This window comes from Miscanthus floridulus, chromosome 7, assembly GCF_019320115.1.
Source record: "Miscanthus floridulus cultivar M001 chromosome 7, ASM1932011v1, whole genome shotgun sequence".
Taxonomy (NCBI): Eukaryota; Viridiplantae; Streptophyta; class Magnoliopsida; order Poales; family Poaceae; genus Miscanthus; species Miscanthus floridulus.
Window position 1 is genome coordinate 33,298,062 of NC_089586.1, and position 15,581 is coordinate 33,313,642.

At 42.5% G+C, this 15,581-nt stretch overlaps 1 protein-coding gene across 1 annotated transcript; it reads left to right on the forward strand.

Annotated features, from left to right (window-relative positions):
• Positions 1–8,704: 8,704 nt before the first annotated feature.
• Positions 8,705–11,120, forward strand: LOC136463003 (uncharacterized protein At2g34160-like). The gene is made up of 5 exons (XM_066462056.1): positions 8,705–8,993; positions 9,258–9,306; positions 10,474–10,536; positions 10,615–10,679; positions 10,793–11,120. The coding sequence occupies exons 1-5, from the start codon at positions 8,841–8,843 to the stop codon at positions 10,886–10,888; spliced, it is 426 nt and encodes a 141-aa protein (XP_066318153.1). The 5' UTR covers positions 8,705–8,840; the 3' UTR covers positions 10,889–11,120.
• Positions 11,121–15,581: the final 4,461 nt, after the last annotated feature.

Here is a 15,581-nt window from a genome sequence, read left to right on the forward strand (position 1 = left end):
CCTCCCCCCTGCAAGAAAAATATGTTGGTTTGATTTGTTTTATTGTTTTCATGTGCATTCCTGAAATGAAACCGTGGCGTTAGCATGAGCACTATACTGGGCATTAATCCTCCGAACCTCTATCTTGTTTGTAACCACGCCATGCTGCCATGTATTTCAACACAGGTCCGATTTGACTTCCCTTCCTTCCTCCTCACGTAAGTAAATATAATCATGTGGCATCTAGGCTTCTTGAAAATGCATGCAGCTCATGGACAGATTCTTGTTACTAAACATAGCTTCTTTGACTGACGTATCCATGTATGACACCTAGCCGACCTTGTATACGCATATACATGATACATGTCCTTGCTTCTCATCCTTGATGTGCACCTAGACGTCGATAAAATAATATTCCTTTCGTCTCCAGTCACGTATACGTATATGCATATATTTTCAATTGGACTCATCTTGCATCCTCATCACGTCAGCAGTTAGGAGTCAGGAAGCTTCGTGTCTCCATCCAAAGATATGTTGATTTATTTCCTTATGCAGCTCGGCCAAACAATATTAAAATATTCCTTCTTCATTAGTTGATCTGTTTAGCCTTGCACGTGAGTTGTCATGTGCGGGAAAACGTACACGCGGCGTCGCCGTGCCCGCGACGTGCGCAGGGCCGCGGAGCGCGCTGCACAGGCGCGGCAGGAGATCGACGAACCGGTCAAGATCGACACCAGTGGCTAGAAATCGGCAGGATTAGCTTTGTTTCCAGATTTATAGTTTCCTATTATTGGTTGCTTGTTTTCAGGAGCCATTGGCTCAGCAGTTGTGGCCGCAGGCCTTATAATTGTGTAGCCCAAACGTTGAAGGGTTAAGGAAGATCAATTACCCAAACTCTCTCTTCCTCCCCCTTGTGTTCTCAAGCCCAGAAGCCGAGAGGGGCATAACCTCCGTTCTGGAAGACACGGCACGAGATTAATATATTAATTGGCCACACTTGCATGAATACCCATAATAGCCAAACATGCAAGTCTAATGATCACGTATACATGTATATCTCCTCTGCTTTAATCTTGCTGGTATCCAAGTCAAGCACAGCTCGTATAGCACTTGGGCTTTCAGCCTTTTCTATTTGCCTTGCCGGTTGCCCACTCCGATATGTACGGGTGATGCTAGCTATTTGATATTTTGCTGAAATCTAACTTCCTGCCAATGATATCTCCTTCGCTGCTTCACATGAAGACGTCTCGTACGTGAGGCTTCTCCGAAAATGTACTAGAGAATATTTCCTGGTCAGCTCATAAATATACATCAATTAGGAGATCTTTCTTGCTTTCGACATCATCGACCGATCTCTTCCTTTCTAGAGAAAGCTTACCAAATTTTGGTGTAAACATCATGATAATTCAAATCCTCCACAAGGGAGATTGACATAAGCTCACCCCTAAAAATAGATTTTGATGAGACATTGATTGTGAGCATAGAGGGTGAGAGGATAGAAATGGCTTCTATATGAATTGGTTCTCCCTCTATGGGTTCGTTTGATATTTCATCCTTGAATTTTCCCTGATGCTCATATAGGAATTCGAGGCATGAGATGGTGTTGAATTGGGGGGCTCTAAGGTGTTCCCAAAATCAGCATCAAGGAAAAGGTCATCCTCGAATTCAAAGGGACATGTAAAAGGATGGGGTTCATCATCCCTAGAAGTGTGATATGTTCCTAGAATGGAACGTTCTTTGGCAACTGGATCATAGGAAGGATCTGAAGAAATTTTGGATTCGGTTATGTGTGCATCCTTTTGTTGGTCGGGACCAGACTCAATGGTTTCTTCAGGAATGTCAGTGTAAGGGGTGTTTTCAAGGATTTTCTCAAGAATGGCTTCCCCTCACTAATAGAGTTGTGTGTGAACGAGCCTCCTGAAGATAGGTCAAGTTGGAGTGGTAAAGAAGGACATGGTTAGGCAAGGAAAGGTTTGGAATAGTATTTATAAGGCTCAAGAATGAAAGGACCTAGGATGCCGCCTAGAGGGGGTGAATAGGCATTTCTGAAAAATTAACACATTTAAATACGGAAACAATTAAAGAAGGGAGTTTCCAAAATGGAAACTTCAAATTAAGAGTAATGTCACCCCTCACAAGTTAGACACAGAGTATACAAGATATAAAGAATATATCTAGAAGCTACAACCCTGCAACACAAAGTTAGAACAGAGAATGAATATATTCAGCACAAGCAGGAAATACCGAACGTGTCTGGTATGCACGGGTTCTGCAGAGCAGCCCCAAACTTGCTCCTTTCAATTTCTATCTTCAAACCAAACTACAGGCACCTACTAGAGATGACAATATACACAGAGAGCCTGCACAAAAGCTGGAGCAATACAAATATCAAGTGAAATGTGAATTGAGACACGATATTTGTTTTACCGAACTTCGGACTCGTTCGAGTCCTACTCTCCATTGAGGGAGCTGCGAGCGACCCAGCGAAGGTCAGCCCTAGAGGGTACCATGAAGGTCACTCTAGCCAGAGTCTTTTCCAACTCCTTTTCCTCCTTCCACTAGTTGATTCCGAGGCGGCGAAATTGACCGTTACAAACTTTTTGAGGCACACCACAATCTCTTGGGTGCTCTTCGGCGACGCCTAACCATCTAGGACCGAAGAGTCCAAGAGTAACAAATGCAAATCATGAGATTGACAATATGCATAAGTGCTCAAGTGGTGGCTTGCTCTCTTTTTCAAATTCTCTCTTAACCCACAAATGGATTTTGTGATTTGGATCACACACTCACTAAGAGAGGGTTTAGGAGAGTTGGCAAGGCTCAAAAATATGTATAGCAACCAGCAGCCTCCAAAGATGGAGGCTTGGGGTATTTATAGCCCCCTTGGAAAAACTAACCGTTTTATAGCCGTATAATACCAGACACGTTTGGGATGACTTACACTGCCCCAACGATAACTACGTTGTAGTGACAATGTGAGGCATCGGAACTCCCAATGAATGCCAGAACTTCCGACCATCGGAACTCCCGACTCACGTTGAAACTCCCGACCCTCAAGGCATTTGAAAACTAGCTGTTGGCCTCAAGGCGCCAAAGTAAAGCAAGAAGCCATGGGGCTCTTTTTTCTGCCTCTAGCCTATTTCGCCCCCATAAAAATAACAGCATAAGACACCAAAGCAGTCATACCAACAATAAAGCACCAAATCCCATCAAGGCACTCTCTCCAAGAATTACATCATTCGCTCTCGCTTTTGCTCCCCACTTTGCCATTAGCAGTTTGATGACCCATTGTTCGAGACTTTGGTTGAGTTACGGCGAGGGGTTTCGTCGTCGACTTCGACGTCTTCAACTACGCTTTCGCTAACATTTCAGCGAAGGGGCTTCGCCACTAACTTCAGCAAACTTGACACTAACCAACCCAACATTTTGGCAAAGGGCGTTGCCACTAATTTTGACGTTACCAACAACGCCTTTGCAAACATATTGGTAAGTAGCTTCACCACCAACTTCGGCTAATTTGACTTCACCGACGCCAACATATTAGTGAGGGGTTTCACCATCTACTTTGGCGTCATCAACTAAACCTTCGCCAAAACATCGTCCAAGGATTTTGCCATATGCTTTGGCATCACTTACTTCGCTTTCGCTAAAATATCAGTGAAGGGCTTGACCATCGACTTTGGCAATCAACAACATCGCTTTTAATTTGCCAACATTTTGTCAAGGGACTTCGCCAACCACTTTGGCGTTATTAACAACACCTTCATGAACATTTCAGCGAGAGGCTTTGTCGTTGACTTTAACTTCATCGATAATATGTTCAACGCATCTCAGCGAGGGGCCTCGACCCCAACTTCGTCATTATCGATTACGTGTTCATCAACATTTCTACAAGGGGCTTCGTCATCAGCTTTGATGTAACCGAGACCACCTTCGCCAGCATTTTGGAGTGGAGGGATTGCCATTGGCATATTTGACTTTACCCTCACTGTCAATTGGAATGAGGGTATCCATCTACACTATTTGTGACATCAACCACGCCTACGTCGTTTACTTGAAGCACATAAAAGAATTTCTCACAAGCACTAGCCAACAGGAGCTGGCGATGAGCGCATTGGACAACCAATCTGTCTGAAGACAAAAGCTTTGACTGGCACCCATGAGTGAAAGCTTGAAGATGTGTCGTGATCATCTGTGACTACTTCGCCTACTTAGACTACATCATTACTTCACCTACTTCGACTACATCAATGTCGTCAACGAAGGCTCAATTATAAAAATTAGGTGTCAAGGGATGAAGGCCATACCAAGAAGCAAGCTGCCAAAAATAAGGTCATGGAGGTCCAGGCGAAGGTTAACAACGAAGACTGGCTGAAGACTAGCTAAAAATAAAACCATTCATAGACTTCTCCATATAGACAAGAGCTGCATGTCAGGACGAGTTGTAATTGGGCCACACTTAATTGTATTCAGCTATTAGGTATTGTAATTTCGATCAAAACCGAATAGCTGAGGGGCTACTATTGGGGGTGTATTATATGTTAGGAACCCCATTAGTGTTTTTAGGGCCCAATTACATAGCTTATGGGCTTGTAAGATAAGCTTTAGGGTCCATATATAGCCCCTAGAGGCTCTATTGTAAAATACAAGCCCTACTAGGAGAAATAATAAAAACCTCCCTTCCCACATTCCCTATAAAAGGGGAGGGGACTTGGCCCTCGATTCGTTTGCCACACTCTCTATCGCTCTCTTCTCTCTATGTTCGGTCCCAAACCAACATGTTGATCCACGCCATCAACAACCATCAAATTCAACTGCCTTCTATGTCAACTATTCATAAAAGTAAATAGATTCTTTTGCCAAGGGAACATCAAAGAACTATTTTGTACGACAAGCAGATGAAAAGTATTAAAGAGAACAAAAGATGAAAAATTAGAAGGGCTTGACTATTGAACTTTCATAATAGAAATATGGCACCAATCACAAGACCCAATCAAATTCAGTCTTGAACAATGGGATAAGTGATATACATCAAGCAGTACTAACTACCAACTAGTAGACAATACTAATAAACAAGTCCACATCAATAAGTGTAGAGGAGATAGTAGGATACAGACCTTTGATATTGATTCATCTTGCCCAGGCATGGAAAAACATTCAGCACGGTCCCAATATGCCATTTCTCTACAGAACTTGCTTAATATACAACACACGGCTCTTTACTCTTAATTTGCTTGGATGGGATAGTAGTAAGCTTCACTTCAATAGTAGTTGTGACATCCTCTTCAACAGTAGCAGTACACTCACTATTCCTAGCAAGAATAGGGGCATCCTCTCTTGCTTCGGCTATAATCTCACTATGTTCAACAGAAGAAGTGATATCCTTTCTAACAATAACAATAATATCACTATTTCTATCAGCGACCCTAATATCTTCTCTAACATGAGCAGTAATCTCACTATTTCAGCAATAGTAGCCCCAACACGTCGAGCAACAAAAGCAGTGTTCCTCAAAAGTATTGGCATTTTTAGATTCTTCCTTCTACCTCCTACTACCAGTTGCAAATAGTGAGAATGTATTGACAGGATAAAACCAAGGACAACAGCAATGATCAACATCTACAGCGTAAAGTAATACACCTAAACCACATGACTTATAAGGAAGTAGAAGAGACTGGTGGGCATTATCCAATATGGAATGATATGATGGGGCACATGTACTCAGTAGAGATAATCACTCTATGCAACATTAATGGTGAAATGATCAATAAGTAGAAATACAAAATCCACCATATCAAAACCGAAAGCTCCAACACCATGTAATAGACATCATCGTAGGCATGGAAGAATACCAGCCACACCAATTGTGTCACCAAGCAAATGATGACTAAGCGACTAAGCTTAGAGTGAACACACAATTTGTATACATCTTTAACCTTTTTCTATTTCTTGCTTTGATTATTCGGGATTAGTGTAACTACTACATTTGCCGCATTTCCTATCCCAATGCGCTGACGGTACTCAGCAAGGGAGTACCCAAAGATTCTGCTGGCCCAAGCTGTGGCGATGTGTATAGCTTCCATCCCAGTGAGTTGGCTGACAAGGCTTGCTACAAAGGCTAAGAGGATACCAATGAAGACGTGGGAGAATATAGCAATGATGCCCATTGTAGTTCTTATAGACACAATCAGGAAGAACAATTGTGTGTGCAGATGAATGAGCTCATCCTCCAGACAAAAGTGATAGGATTATCCATAGAGACACTTGCCAGCTTTTGGAATTGCAACAGAGCATTGAAGATCACCACCGCCATAATCATATATATATATATATGTGTGTGTGTGTGTGTGTGTGTGTGTGTGTGTGTGTGTGTGTGTGTGTGTGTGTGTGTGTGTGTGTGTGTGTGTGTGTGTGTGTGTGTGTGTGTGTGTGTGTGAGGGTATTGTTGTTGATGCCCCATGTGAAGTTACGACGAACATGCTGAGGATCCATCATCTCCTTCTTGTTTGTGTTGCGATTGCCATGGGAGGTGGAGGAGAATCGGAGTCGGGGCATAGTCAGCTTAGCCCTCTTCCCCTTCATTTTGTCCCAAATCTAATGACAAATGGGGTTTCAATCTCAAGCTTGACGAGGTCCTCGGAAATCTGAGGATAATCCTCAGAACGAACGAGGGCCACATGAGCAGCAAACAGAACAATAGGGGTCACCGGTGGGGCACCGCGAGATGGATGGGTGAGCATCTCGCACGAAAAAACTAACCGCCACGAAGAAAAAAATTAGAGTGGCTGTGTTTCGAAGGTAGAGGTCCAAAATTAGAGTGGTGCATCTGTTGATGACAAGGTTAGATAACCTACCTTCACATGCTAATTTCCTATATGTTTTTGCTGAATCTCATGTGTCATCTTTGTTTCCCATTGCAGCAAGCAAACACATTAACTATGTACAAGAATGATGACCCATTGCACAGGACATTCCAGTACATACATTGCTGAAAAAAGCTCAAAGACCACTCGAAGTGGACGAATAGGCGCCAACCAACTGGACCTCAGAAACCATTTAGCAAAAAGCAAAAGACCACTGCTAGTTCAACTCCTGCTACTGATGCACCAGACCCTGTCACTGGTACTGTAGCTGAGACTCAAACCACAATAACCATAGTGGAGAGGCCTACAGGGACTAAGAAGGAAAAGCAAAAATTAAAGCAGCGTTCAAGCGTTGAAGCTTTGGATTATTTATTAGCAAAGAAGAAAGAGATGGATGCTGAGAAGGAATTGAAGAAAGAGGAGAGGGAGTTGAAGAAACAAGAGTGTGCCAAAAAGCCCTTGCCTTGTAGGAAGAAAGAATAAAACTTAGACAAAGAAAATTTTGATTTCGAGCGGGATCCAGAAGAAAAAAGAATTATGAATATTGATACGAGCACCATGTCAACAAGACAGCAACAGTTTTACGATGATTAACGGAAGAAAATACTTGCAAGACGGCTTCAAAATTAGTACTACCATGATCTTCAATTTTTAGATTTAGGCATAGTGTGAGATATGTCTAATTTTCTGAAACATTTTAGTTCACAGCATATCGGAGTGATTAATGTCCTTGCATGAACCTTGTTATCTATATTACTCTGTAAAGGATATATATATATATATATATATATATATATATATATATATATATATATATATATATATATATATATATATATAGAACTACTATTCTGTAGCTGGCCATAGAATAACTTATTCTGTAGCCACTTTGAGTTACGATAATTACTATGTTAATTTATGAGATTTACAGTAACTCCTTACTAAGTGGTTTACTATAACGTTATGGTAAATATTCCCATGTGTTATAGTAACCCAACTATCGTAAATATGTATTGACATTATGGTAAATTAGTATATAAAATTATGGTAAATAGAGGTGGCTACAGAATAACTTATTTTGTAGCCGGCTGCTGAATAGTCTCTCCCTATATATATATATATATGTTGATACATGAACAATGTATCTACTCATCTGATATCAAGCAAAGCAACAAACACGATGATGGGTCGAAACACCTGCAGGGTAGCAGCAGCCTGTCGCCACTGAGATTAGCGTCTCGTGCTGGTGACGCACACAATGGCGATATCGCTGCTAGGAGCCTAGAACGCATGGAGTCTTCTATTCACGCGAAGGGGCAGAGCCGCCAGGACGTTGCTGCGGACGAGTTCGAAAGAATATGTCCGTGGAAAGTTTTAAACGTCAGGAATAGATCCATAGTAGTTGGTGACATTGCAATTTTTTAATATACAAGATGAGAAATAGCAACTCTGTTGGAAAACTCTTCTTTTTTTAGGAGTCTATATTTTATAAAAGAGCTAAACTATAAAATTTAGCTATTTATTTTAGCACATCTGTTAGAGTTGCTCTTAGGAGCCAGGCTAATAATATAGCCCGCTGCTGATCCTAGCAACCTACCTCTCAGCCTAATCGTACAGTAGTTAGCTCTTCGATGTTAATACATGGCCCACCTATCTCAGAGTTTCATGATTTTATGTCTAAATCAACTATAAACTTATAGCCCATTTCTTCTCTCTTTTTTCTCCTCTTTTTTTTACATCAACGTTCAGCCGGCTTATAACATGCTATTATATTTGCTCCATAAACACGAACAGGCCCTGAGCCGGTGCTGGATACGGACCCTATTTTAGGCAAAAAGAAATAACCGGTGACCCCGCCGACCGCCGTAAGCCCGTAACCCTACCCCGTATAAAACGCGGCAGCGACAGGGCTTCCCTTCCAATTCCATCCATCGCCGCCGAATCCCGTTGCCTCTCTCGCGCGTCACCAAGCTCTCAAGTTTCCTCGCGGCGACGGCGATGGAGGAGGTCACCGAGGCCGTGAGCAACCTCAGCATCTCGGGCGGAGGAGCTGCGGCCGGTGCCGGTGCCGGGGCGGAGGAGCACAAGAAGAACCGCATCCAGGTCTCCAACACCAAGAAGCCCCTCTTCTTCTATGTCAACCTCGCCAAGGTGAGGAGGGGGGAAAATAATCCCAATCTTCTCTTTCGCGGTGGAGGATAACACAAGAGTTTGCGGTTATTTGCGATTGCTTGTGGTTAGGATTTCGATTTGTTCGCGGGGTTTATATAAAGCTAAATAAAAGGGTTTCCCTTTAGTTGGGGTTTTGCCTGACGAGATGTATTTGCCGGCGATTTGACTGGATTTGAGCGTATTCCCGAGTATAGAGGATGCAAACGGAGGCCTAATCTGCTGTCTGATGTTGTTCTTGTGCAGAGGTACATGCAACTGCACAACGAAGTGGAGCTGTCGGCCCTCGGCATGGGTAAATCTTTTGCCTCCTGAAGTTTTTCCGTTTATTTGTTATATTTAAATCTCCTCATAGCTATGCCTGCGAGTGATTGAGGTTTTGTAGAAGGTTTGTGGAAAGATGTGTAGCATTGATTCATTATTCCATCCTATGTACATGATTGTCAATGTGTGGTATCTTTGTACTTGCCAGATGTGTAGATGGTTACTTTGGTACGTGTTTACTGGTTTAGTACCCATCTTTCTTTTTTGATTATCATATATACTCATTGTATATGTCCAGGAGTATTTATGTATATGTCCACGGCACAACTTTCGTTAATTTTACATCTGTGGGCAGATAGCTCATTGTAGTATTATTCTTTACCTAGAGAACAAGTGGCAGATGCAGAGTAAATGCGAAGCAACTAGCGCTCGGATAACCCTAGTCCATATTGGCACAATCCATGGCAGGTGTTTCCTCATGGTGTGAGAGTGTATCCACACGAGGACAGCGGTGAGCTTGTCTGGGAACTAATGTGGCATACAGACATGCAGTAGATGGTATGGAATTGGCCACAGAAGTGGGTGGTGAATTTGGGCCATACGGTAGTGCGAGGTGGCATTAAAGGCTTATATAGTATATAATGGGGCATATGTGTGCCTTAAAAAGCTTGGGTCAGGACTGGGTTTCATGCGTTCTTCGGCCTAGGATCCCCTGAACACATCAATATTGCCTCCCAAGGCCACGGTTCAAACATAGAAAGTAACTTTGGTTTTTAATTAGTTGTGGTTAGCTTCTCTGATAGAACATGGAAGAGTGTTCCTGACAATCGTTGGATCAATTGTGGGGGTGGTTGTTTCTCTAAAACTAGGTGAAGTTGTTTTAGAGTTCTGGAACTTCCAGTTTATGTGATCACAAAAACTAGTGCCCTCATAGCTTGCTGATTAGAGTTATGGTTGAAATCTTGTCCTCAGTTGTTGCAATCCGCCATTCTACTTTGGCTACAACTTGATTTAGTCATCATGTATAGCATTTTGCCATCAGTTCTGTTGCAAACAATTTCTAAGCTCAAATTTGCATTTATATGTTATGTTAATTTACACTTCAGGCATTGTTTTATGATGAATCATTTTCCTATTGCGTTTGCTCTTTTTGCACTACTGAACCTGCTAACTTTTATCTTTTATTTACTCTTTTCAGCCATTGCAACGGTGGTGACAGTAGCAGAAATTCTGAAAAATAATGGCCTTGCTGTCGAGAAGAGTGAGTCTTGTTTGTAATAAAGTAAATGTTCATAGAGTTCTGTTCTCTTTCATCCTAACCTTCGAGAATCACATGCAGAGATCATGACATCTACTGTTGATGTCAAAGACGAAACTAGGCCCCGAACTCTCCAGAAGGCCAAGGTAAATGTTCTTCCCGTGGTCAATGGTTGCACATTTTCAAGTTTATTTGTTGGACTCCTTTCTTTTTTTTTAGGTCAAGTTGGACTCCTTTCTTATACTCTTATAATGCGCAGATTGAAATATTGCTTGGCAAGACGGAGAAATTTGATGAGCTGATGGCAGCGGCTGCAGAAGAGAGGGAGGCTAATGAGACCGAGGAACAAAGCTGAATAACCTGCAAGAACCCTGTTGTAGCTTATTTACTGTTCTGCAGCTAGATTTGTCCTCTTCATAGTTTGTCGAGTCGGCAAGAGACGATTGCTTGTATAATCAATTAAGGGCGCAGCCTATTTAGTGTGCTTTTACTTGATTCATTTAGGTTGGAATGGTACAAGTTGTCTTCAGTATGAAACTCGAGATTCATCGCTATTTTCCATTTAGAAGATATCCCGTTGCTTCTGATGCATCTTCTGTTTGTAGTTGGTGGTGGTGGTGGTGGTGCGATTTTGGGTTTGGGTGCCTGAAATCGAGATCGATTTCAAGTGCCACTGTCGCACCCACCAAGAATTTGGGTTTGGGTTTAGGCACTGCAGGATTAGAAATGGCTTGGGGGAGGCAGGCGGAGGCGGCAGGGGTGGAGTGGTGGGGCGATAGGGACAATCATTTGAGGGGCTTGGGTAAGGCAGGCAGAGGCAGCAGTGTTTGGCTTAGAAAGGGGCTTGGGTAAGGCAGGCAGAGGCAGCAGGGCCGTCGTCGGCCGTGGGAGGACCAGGGAGGAAAGGGAGGCATAGAGACATCCATGTGAAGCCGCCGGGTTAGCGCGGCAGGGGACTAGTGCCAAACGTGGCGGTGAGAATTTTGTTAGTGATCTCATCAACAGACACCAGTGATCTCATCAATAGATGAAGAGAATTAGCAGTTAGTAGTAGATTGTTCTAGTGAACAGTTGTTTACCCCCTCAGTTGACGTATGAGTGAGTGTACCGCTACAACTAGTTTGGATATTGGTTAACTAGCTTCTTATACCCTCAACAAATGTTTACCCCATCTATGATCATATCCTTTACGAAAAGTTGTGCTCGAGCCACTTTAGTAGAGAACTGCTTTTCAACCCTTGGGAACAAATATAACACCGTTGCAAGGAATATTCATCAACCGACTGCGATCTAGTGCAAAGTCCATAGGTCTATGTTATATCCACTAGGGAAGTAGATGTTACAAGTAATTAGTCTACGCTTGTAGCACTCTTCGTACATCGAGGACGAAGTACGTAGGACAGTGCTATCTTGGATTCCTTCCAATGTAACAATGCTTTATGGACACCAACGAAGGAAATTCTTCAGACAACAACTTACGACAAAGAGCAAGTATCAAAAAGTGTCATGATCAAATTAGCCTCTCTAATACTCTGAAGTTAAGTAGCCTAATGTATCACTGATGTTGGAAACTAGATGACATGTTTCTCTTCCCTTAAAAGTCTTTCGCACCGAATCTCGGGACGCGATTCCTTTCAGGGGGGAGGGCTGTAACACCCCAGGTGTTTGTCACCAGTTAAGCAGTGGGTTTGAGCTCAAACATGACAGATTAAGTGATGATGAAGATGTCAAGGTCAAACCTATGGAAATGAGCCCCAACCTAAACTCAGATATTGCACCCTTGCTTTACATATAGGCCCTTTTTAAGATATATGCTTGGCTAGTGTTATTGGAATATCTTCATGTCTCTCACATCAATACCCATTTATATGGATCACTGGAAAAGTTTCATGAAGTTTGGAATCAAAAAGTCACATGAAATGATAAGTCATATCTTTGCAGGAATTGCTTTATCAAGTGGGTGGAAACCTATGAAGTCAACCAAACCTTGCAACCTTGCTCAAACAACTCTAATTTAACTCTACAACAAAAGTCATGAAGGGTTTGTGTTGAGCACATGTCAAGAAAAGGCCTCAATTGGTCGAAAACTCTAATTCTAGGGTTAACGAGATGCTGCTTTGACCAAAGTAAAAGAATGGTTTATATTCAAGATACAAGGTTTGACCTTAAATAAAAGTTGTAGTATAGTTTGTGTACTACAAACTTTATTTAAGGACCCAAGTCTAAATATATCTCTAAGCTTGACAAACAAAGGTCACAAGATTGATTCTGCTGCAGTCTTCCGCACTTAGAATTATTCTAAGTCATGGAGTTTCGCTAAGCAACGACATCGACATCCCGCGTTCTCCAAATTTTGCTAAGCAACTTGAGTTGGTCCAAAAATAAAAGTTGAAGGTTATGTATTGGAGAAGAGCATACAAAAAGTTGCACTAAGTTTGACTCCGTTTTGGTCCTCAATTTTGCGTTTACTTAACCGCTATCAAGGCACTGACACTGTCATTTTGGGGCTTAATTAGCCACTAACCTGCAGCCCTAATGGCCAATTACCCTAAACGAATGTTGGAGAGGACTTAGAGATCAGCCACTTTGCTTAAGGCGACTAGAACCGAATATGCCCCGAAGATGCCCAAAACTTGGTTCTAATGTGGCCACGTCGTCGCCTGCCAGGTGTTCTGGGAAATTCCCCAAAGGGGGAGCACGTGGTAGCCATGCAGAGCTCGCGCCCCACCATGGCTGTGCGCCGCTGCCGCGTGGCTCTCTGGTGCGCCCGCCGCTCGCCACCTCACGACCGTGCTCGTGAAAACGGAGACCTGGCGCCCTCAGCTCTCTCTGGCTCACTCGCTCGGCCTCCCTCTCGCCCTTCGCTCCCTCTCGCTATCTCGCCTACCATGGCAGATGAGCGAAGCCCCACTGTCGCGGTTGTTTTCCCCTCTCAGCCCCCTCGCTCCTCACAAGCAACGCCATCAGCTTTGCCTCCCTCTCCTGCACGCCGTGCTCGTGCTCGCCGTCCAAAACCACGCTGGGAGCACTGCAGTCACCGGCCGCCGTCGCTTTTGACCACCGGTGCACATGGCCGGTCCACCTCGGGCCGCCTCTCGGCCACCCGAGGCCACCAGCGGGTGCTAGCGGGACGCCTGGTCCTCCCCGCCACTCCACCGCCGCCGGTGATGGCTACGGCTGCCGGAGCCGCGAGCCGGCCAGGCTCCTTGCTTTGCCGCTGTGAGGAAGAAAACCAGGGACCTCGCGCAAGAATTTAAAGAAAGGGAGGGATCTAACTGCGAAGTCTGTGACTCAATTGAATAGTGCCGACAAAGACCTATTTGCAGTAAATTTGCTGAATCTTTGGAAATTCATAGTAATTCATAGGAAATTCGTAAAATAGCAAATGAGGACTTTTTGGAATCCTTGTGAAATTCTCTATGCATTAGATCTATAATATGACATGTTTTAGTTTCAATATTTTGCGGTAAAAATAGATTTGTGCAGTAAGGTTGTAATGCTAGTTGAATTTGTTATTTTCCATAACTGCAGATCTAGGGCTCCAAATGAAGTGAAATTTTTGTGGCATGCTACTCATGTGATAGTTGATGTGTGGTAAAAATTTCATGAATATTGGATGAAGTATGAGTGAGTTATTGGTTTATCTCGCTCTCACATGATTTCTTGCTTTAGCAACTTGTCTTTTTCATAGAGGTTGCTATACATATTCAAATGGAGTTAAATTTGTACAGTTGACTATTGAGAGGATATGTGATCCACTGTAATTTTTGTAGAATTTATTGTATACTTTTGGTATATGTTCATTAAGTCACCTTGTTATCTAAAATAAATTAAGAAATGCATTAAAAGAATTTATTTGGTCATGGACACTAGGTTTTCTGGTGTTCTTTAGTCATGTGTGACATGTTGGTAAAGTTGGTTTTGCCTAATTATGTGTTTGCAACATAAGTTAATATTTATTTTCTTGCAAATGTGGTTTATGGATAGATCTGGTAACTTAGCAAAGTTCTTCATGACAATGTGCTTTGTTGTGAAACTTGTTTATACAAAAGTTGTAGATAATTTATGTATCTAGCTGCTGTTAAAATTTGGTATCATTTGACCGAGTAGTGTTTGAGTTACAAGTGTTTAAAGTTAGAATACATGATTTGTTGCTCTCTGTTTTGTATGAACCAGTTTCTGTAAAGGTATAATTTCGACCAACTTAACTTAGGAATCATGCTGTGATGGTTATAGATGAAATGTAGATAATTTCATAAGCTTTCCAAAATGTCTTCTTCAAGTCATTTGGATTTGTGTAACTCCAGTTATAGATAAATCTTGTAGCTGCTGTTTGCATGTCCAGAAATTGGCAGATTCCAATTATAGTGTTTGCTTGTATATTGTTAAGTGTGACTTATGCCTTGAATGATGACTGAGTTAGAGCACCTAAGATCTTGGGAAACTTGTGTCATGCTTGATGTTGTCGTCTTCTTTGCCATCTTAGCATGATAGATTGTGTGATATTTAAGTTAAGCATCGCAAAGTACTTAAGTGTGTTAGTGTAAACTATGCTTGTCTTGCTTGCTATTTTGTGATGCGTCTCATGGTACTATTCTTCATATTTATGCACTGGTATATTGCATCTCATCTAGATACGCTAGATGCACCACGTGAAGGATGCGATGTTGGAGCCAAACCCGAAGATTTGGTTTGGTGGATATATCCCGAAGATGAAAGGACTAAGCAAGTGCTAGGACCGGAGATGTCACCATAACGGTGCAAGCTAACTGAACTGACTTGTGTCGGATCCTAGGCAAGCCCCAGAGCATATTAAGCCTCCTAATTTCCGAAATGCAATTAAAGTATTATTGTTACATATATATTGTTGCATTAAGTTAGGTGTTGGATGCAAACACTTGCTGCATTGGTTATCCAATCCTTGTCCAGATATTGATACCCGGAATCCTATGTAGCTCAGGCTCGTGTAGTGCTTAGCCCTGCTTAAACACGGTAGAAGTCAGGTGATTTCCTGTCACCTACGAGCTATAGGGATATACATATGGCAC

Excerpts from the sequence above, each read along its gene's own strand:
- LOC136463003 (XM_066462056.1), top strand. The coding sequence starts at position 8,841 with ATGGAGGAGGTCACCGAGGCCGTGAGCAACCTCAGCATCTCGGGCGGA. Across the intron at positions 8,994-9,257 it reads TCTATGTCAACCTCGCCAAG|AGGTACATGCAACTGCACAA; the intron begins GTGAGGAGGGGG and ends GTTCTTGTGCAG. Across the intron at positions 9,307-10,473 it reads GCTGTCGGCCCTCGGCATGG|CCATTGCAACGGTGGTGACA; the intron begins GTAAATCTTTTG and ends TACTCTTTTCAG.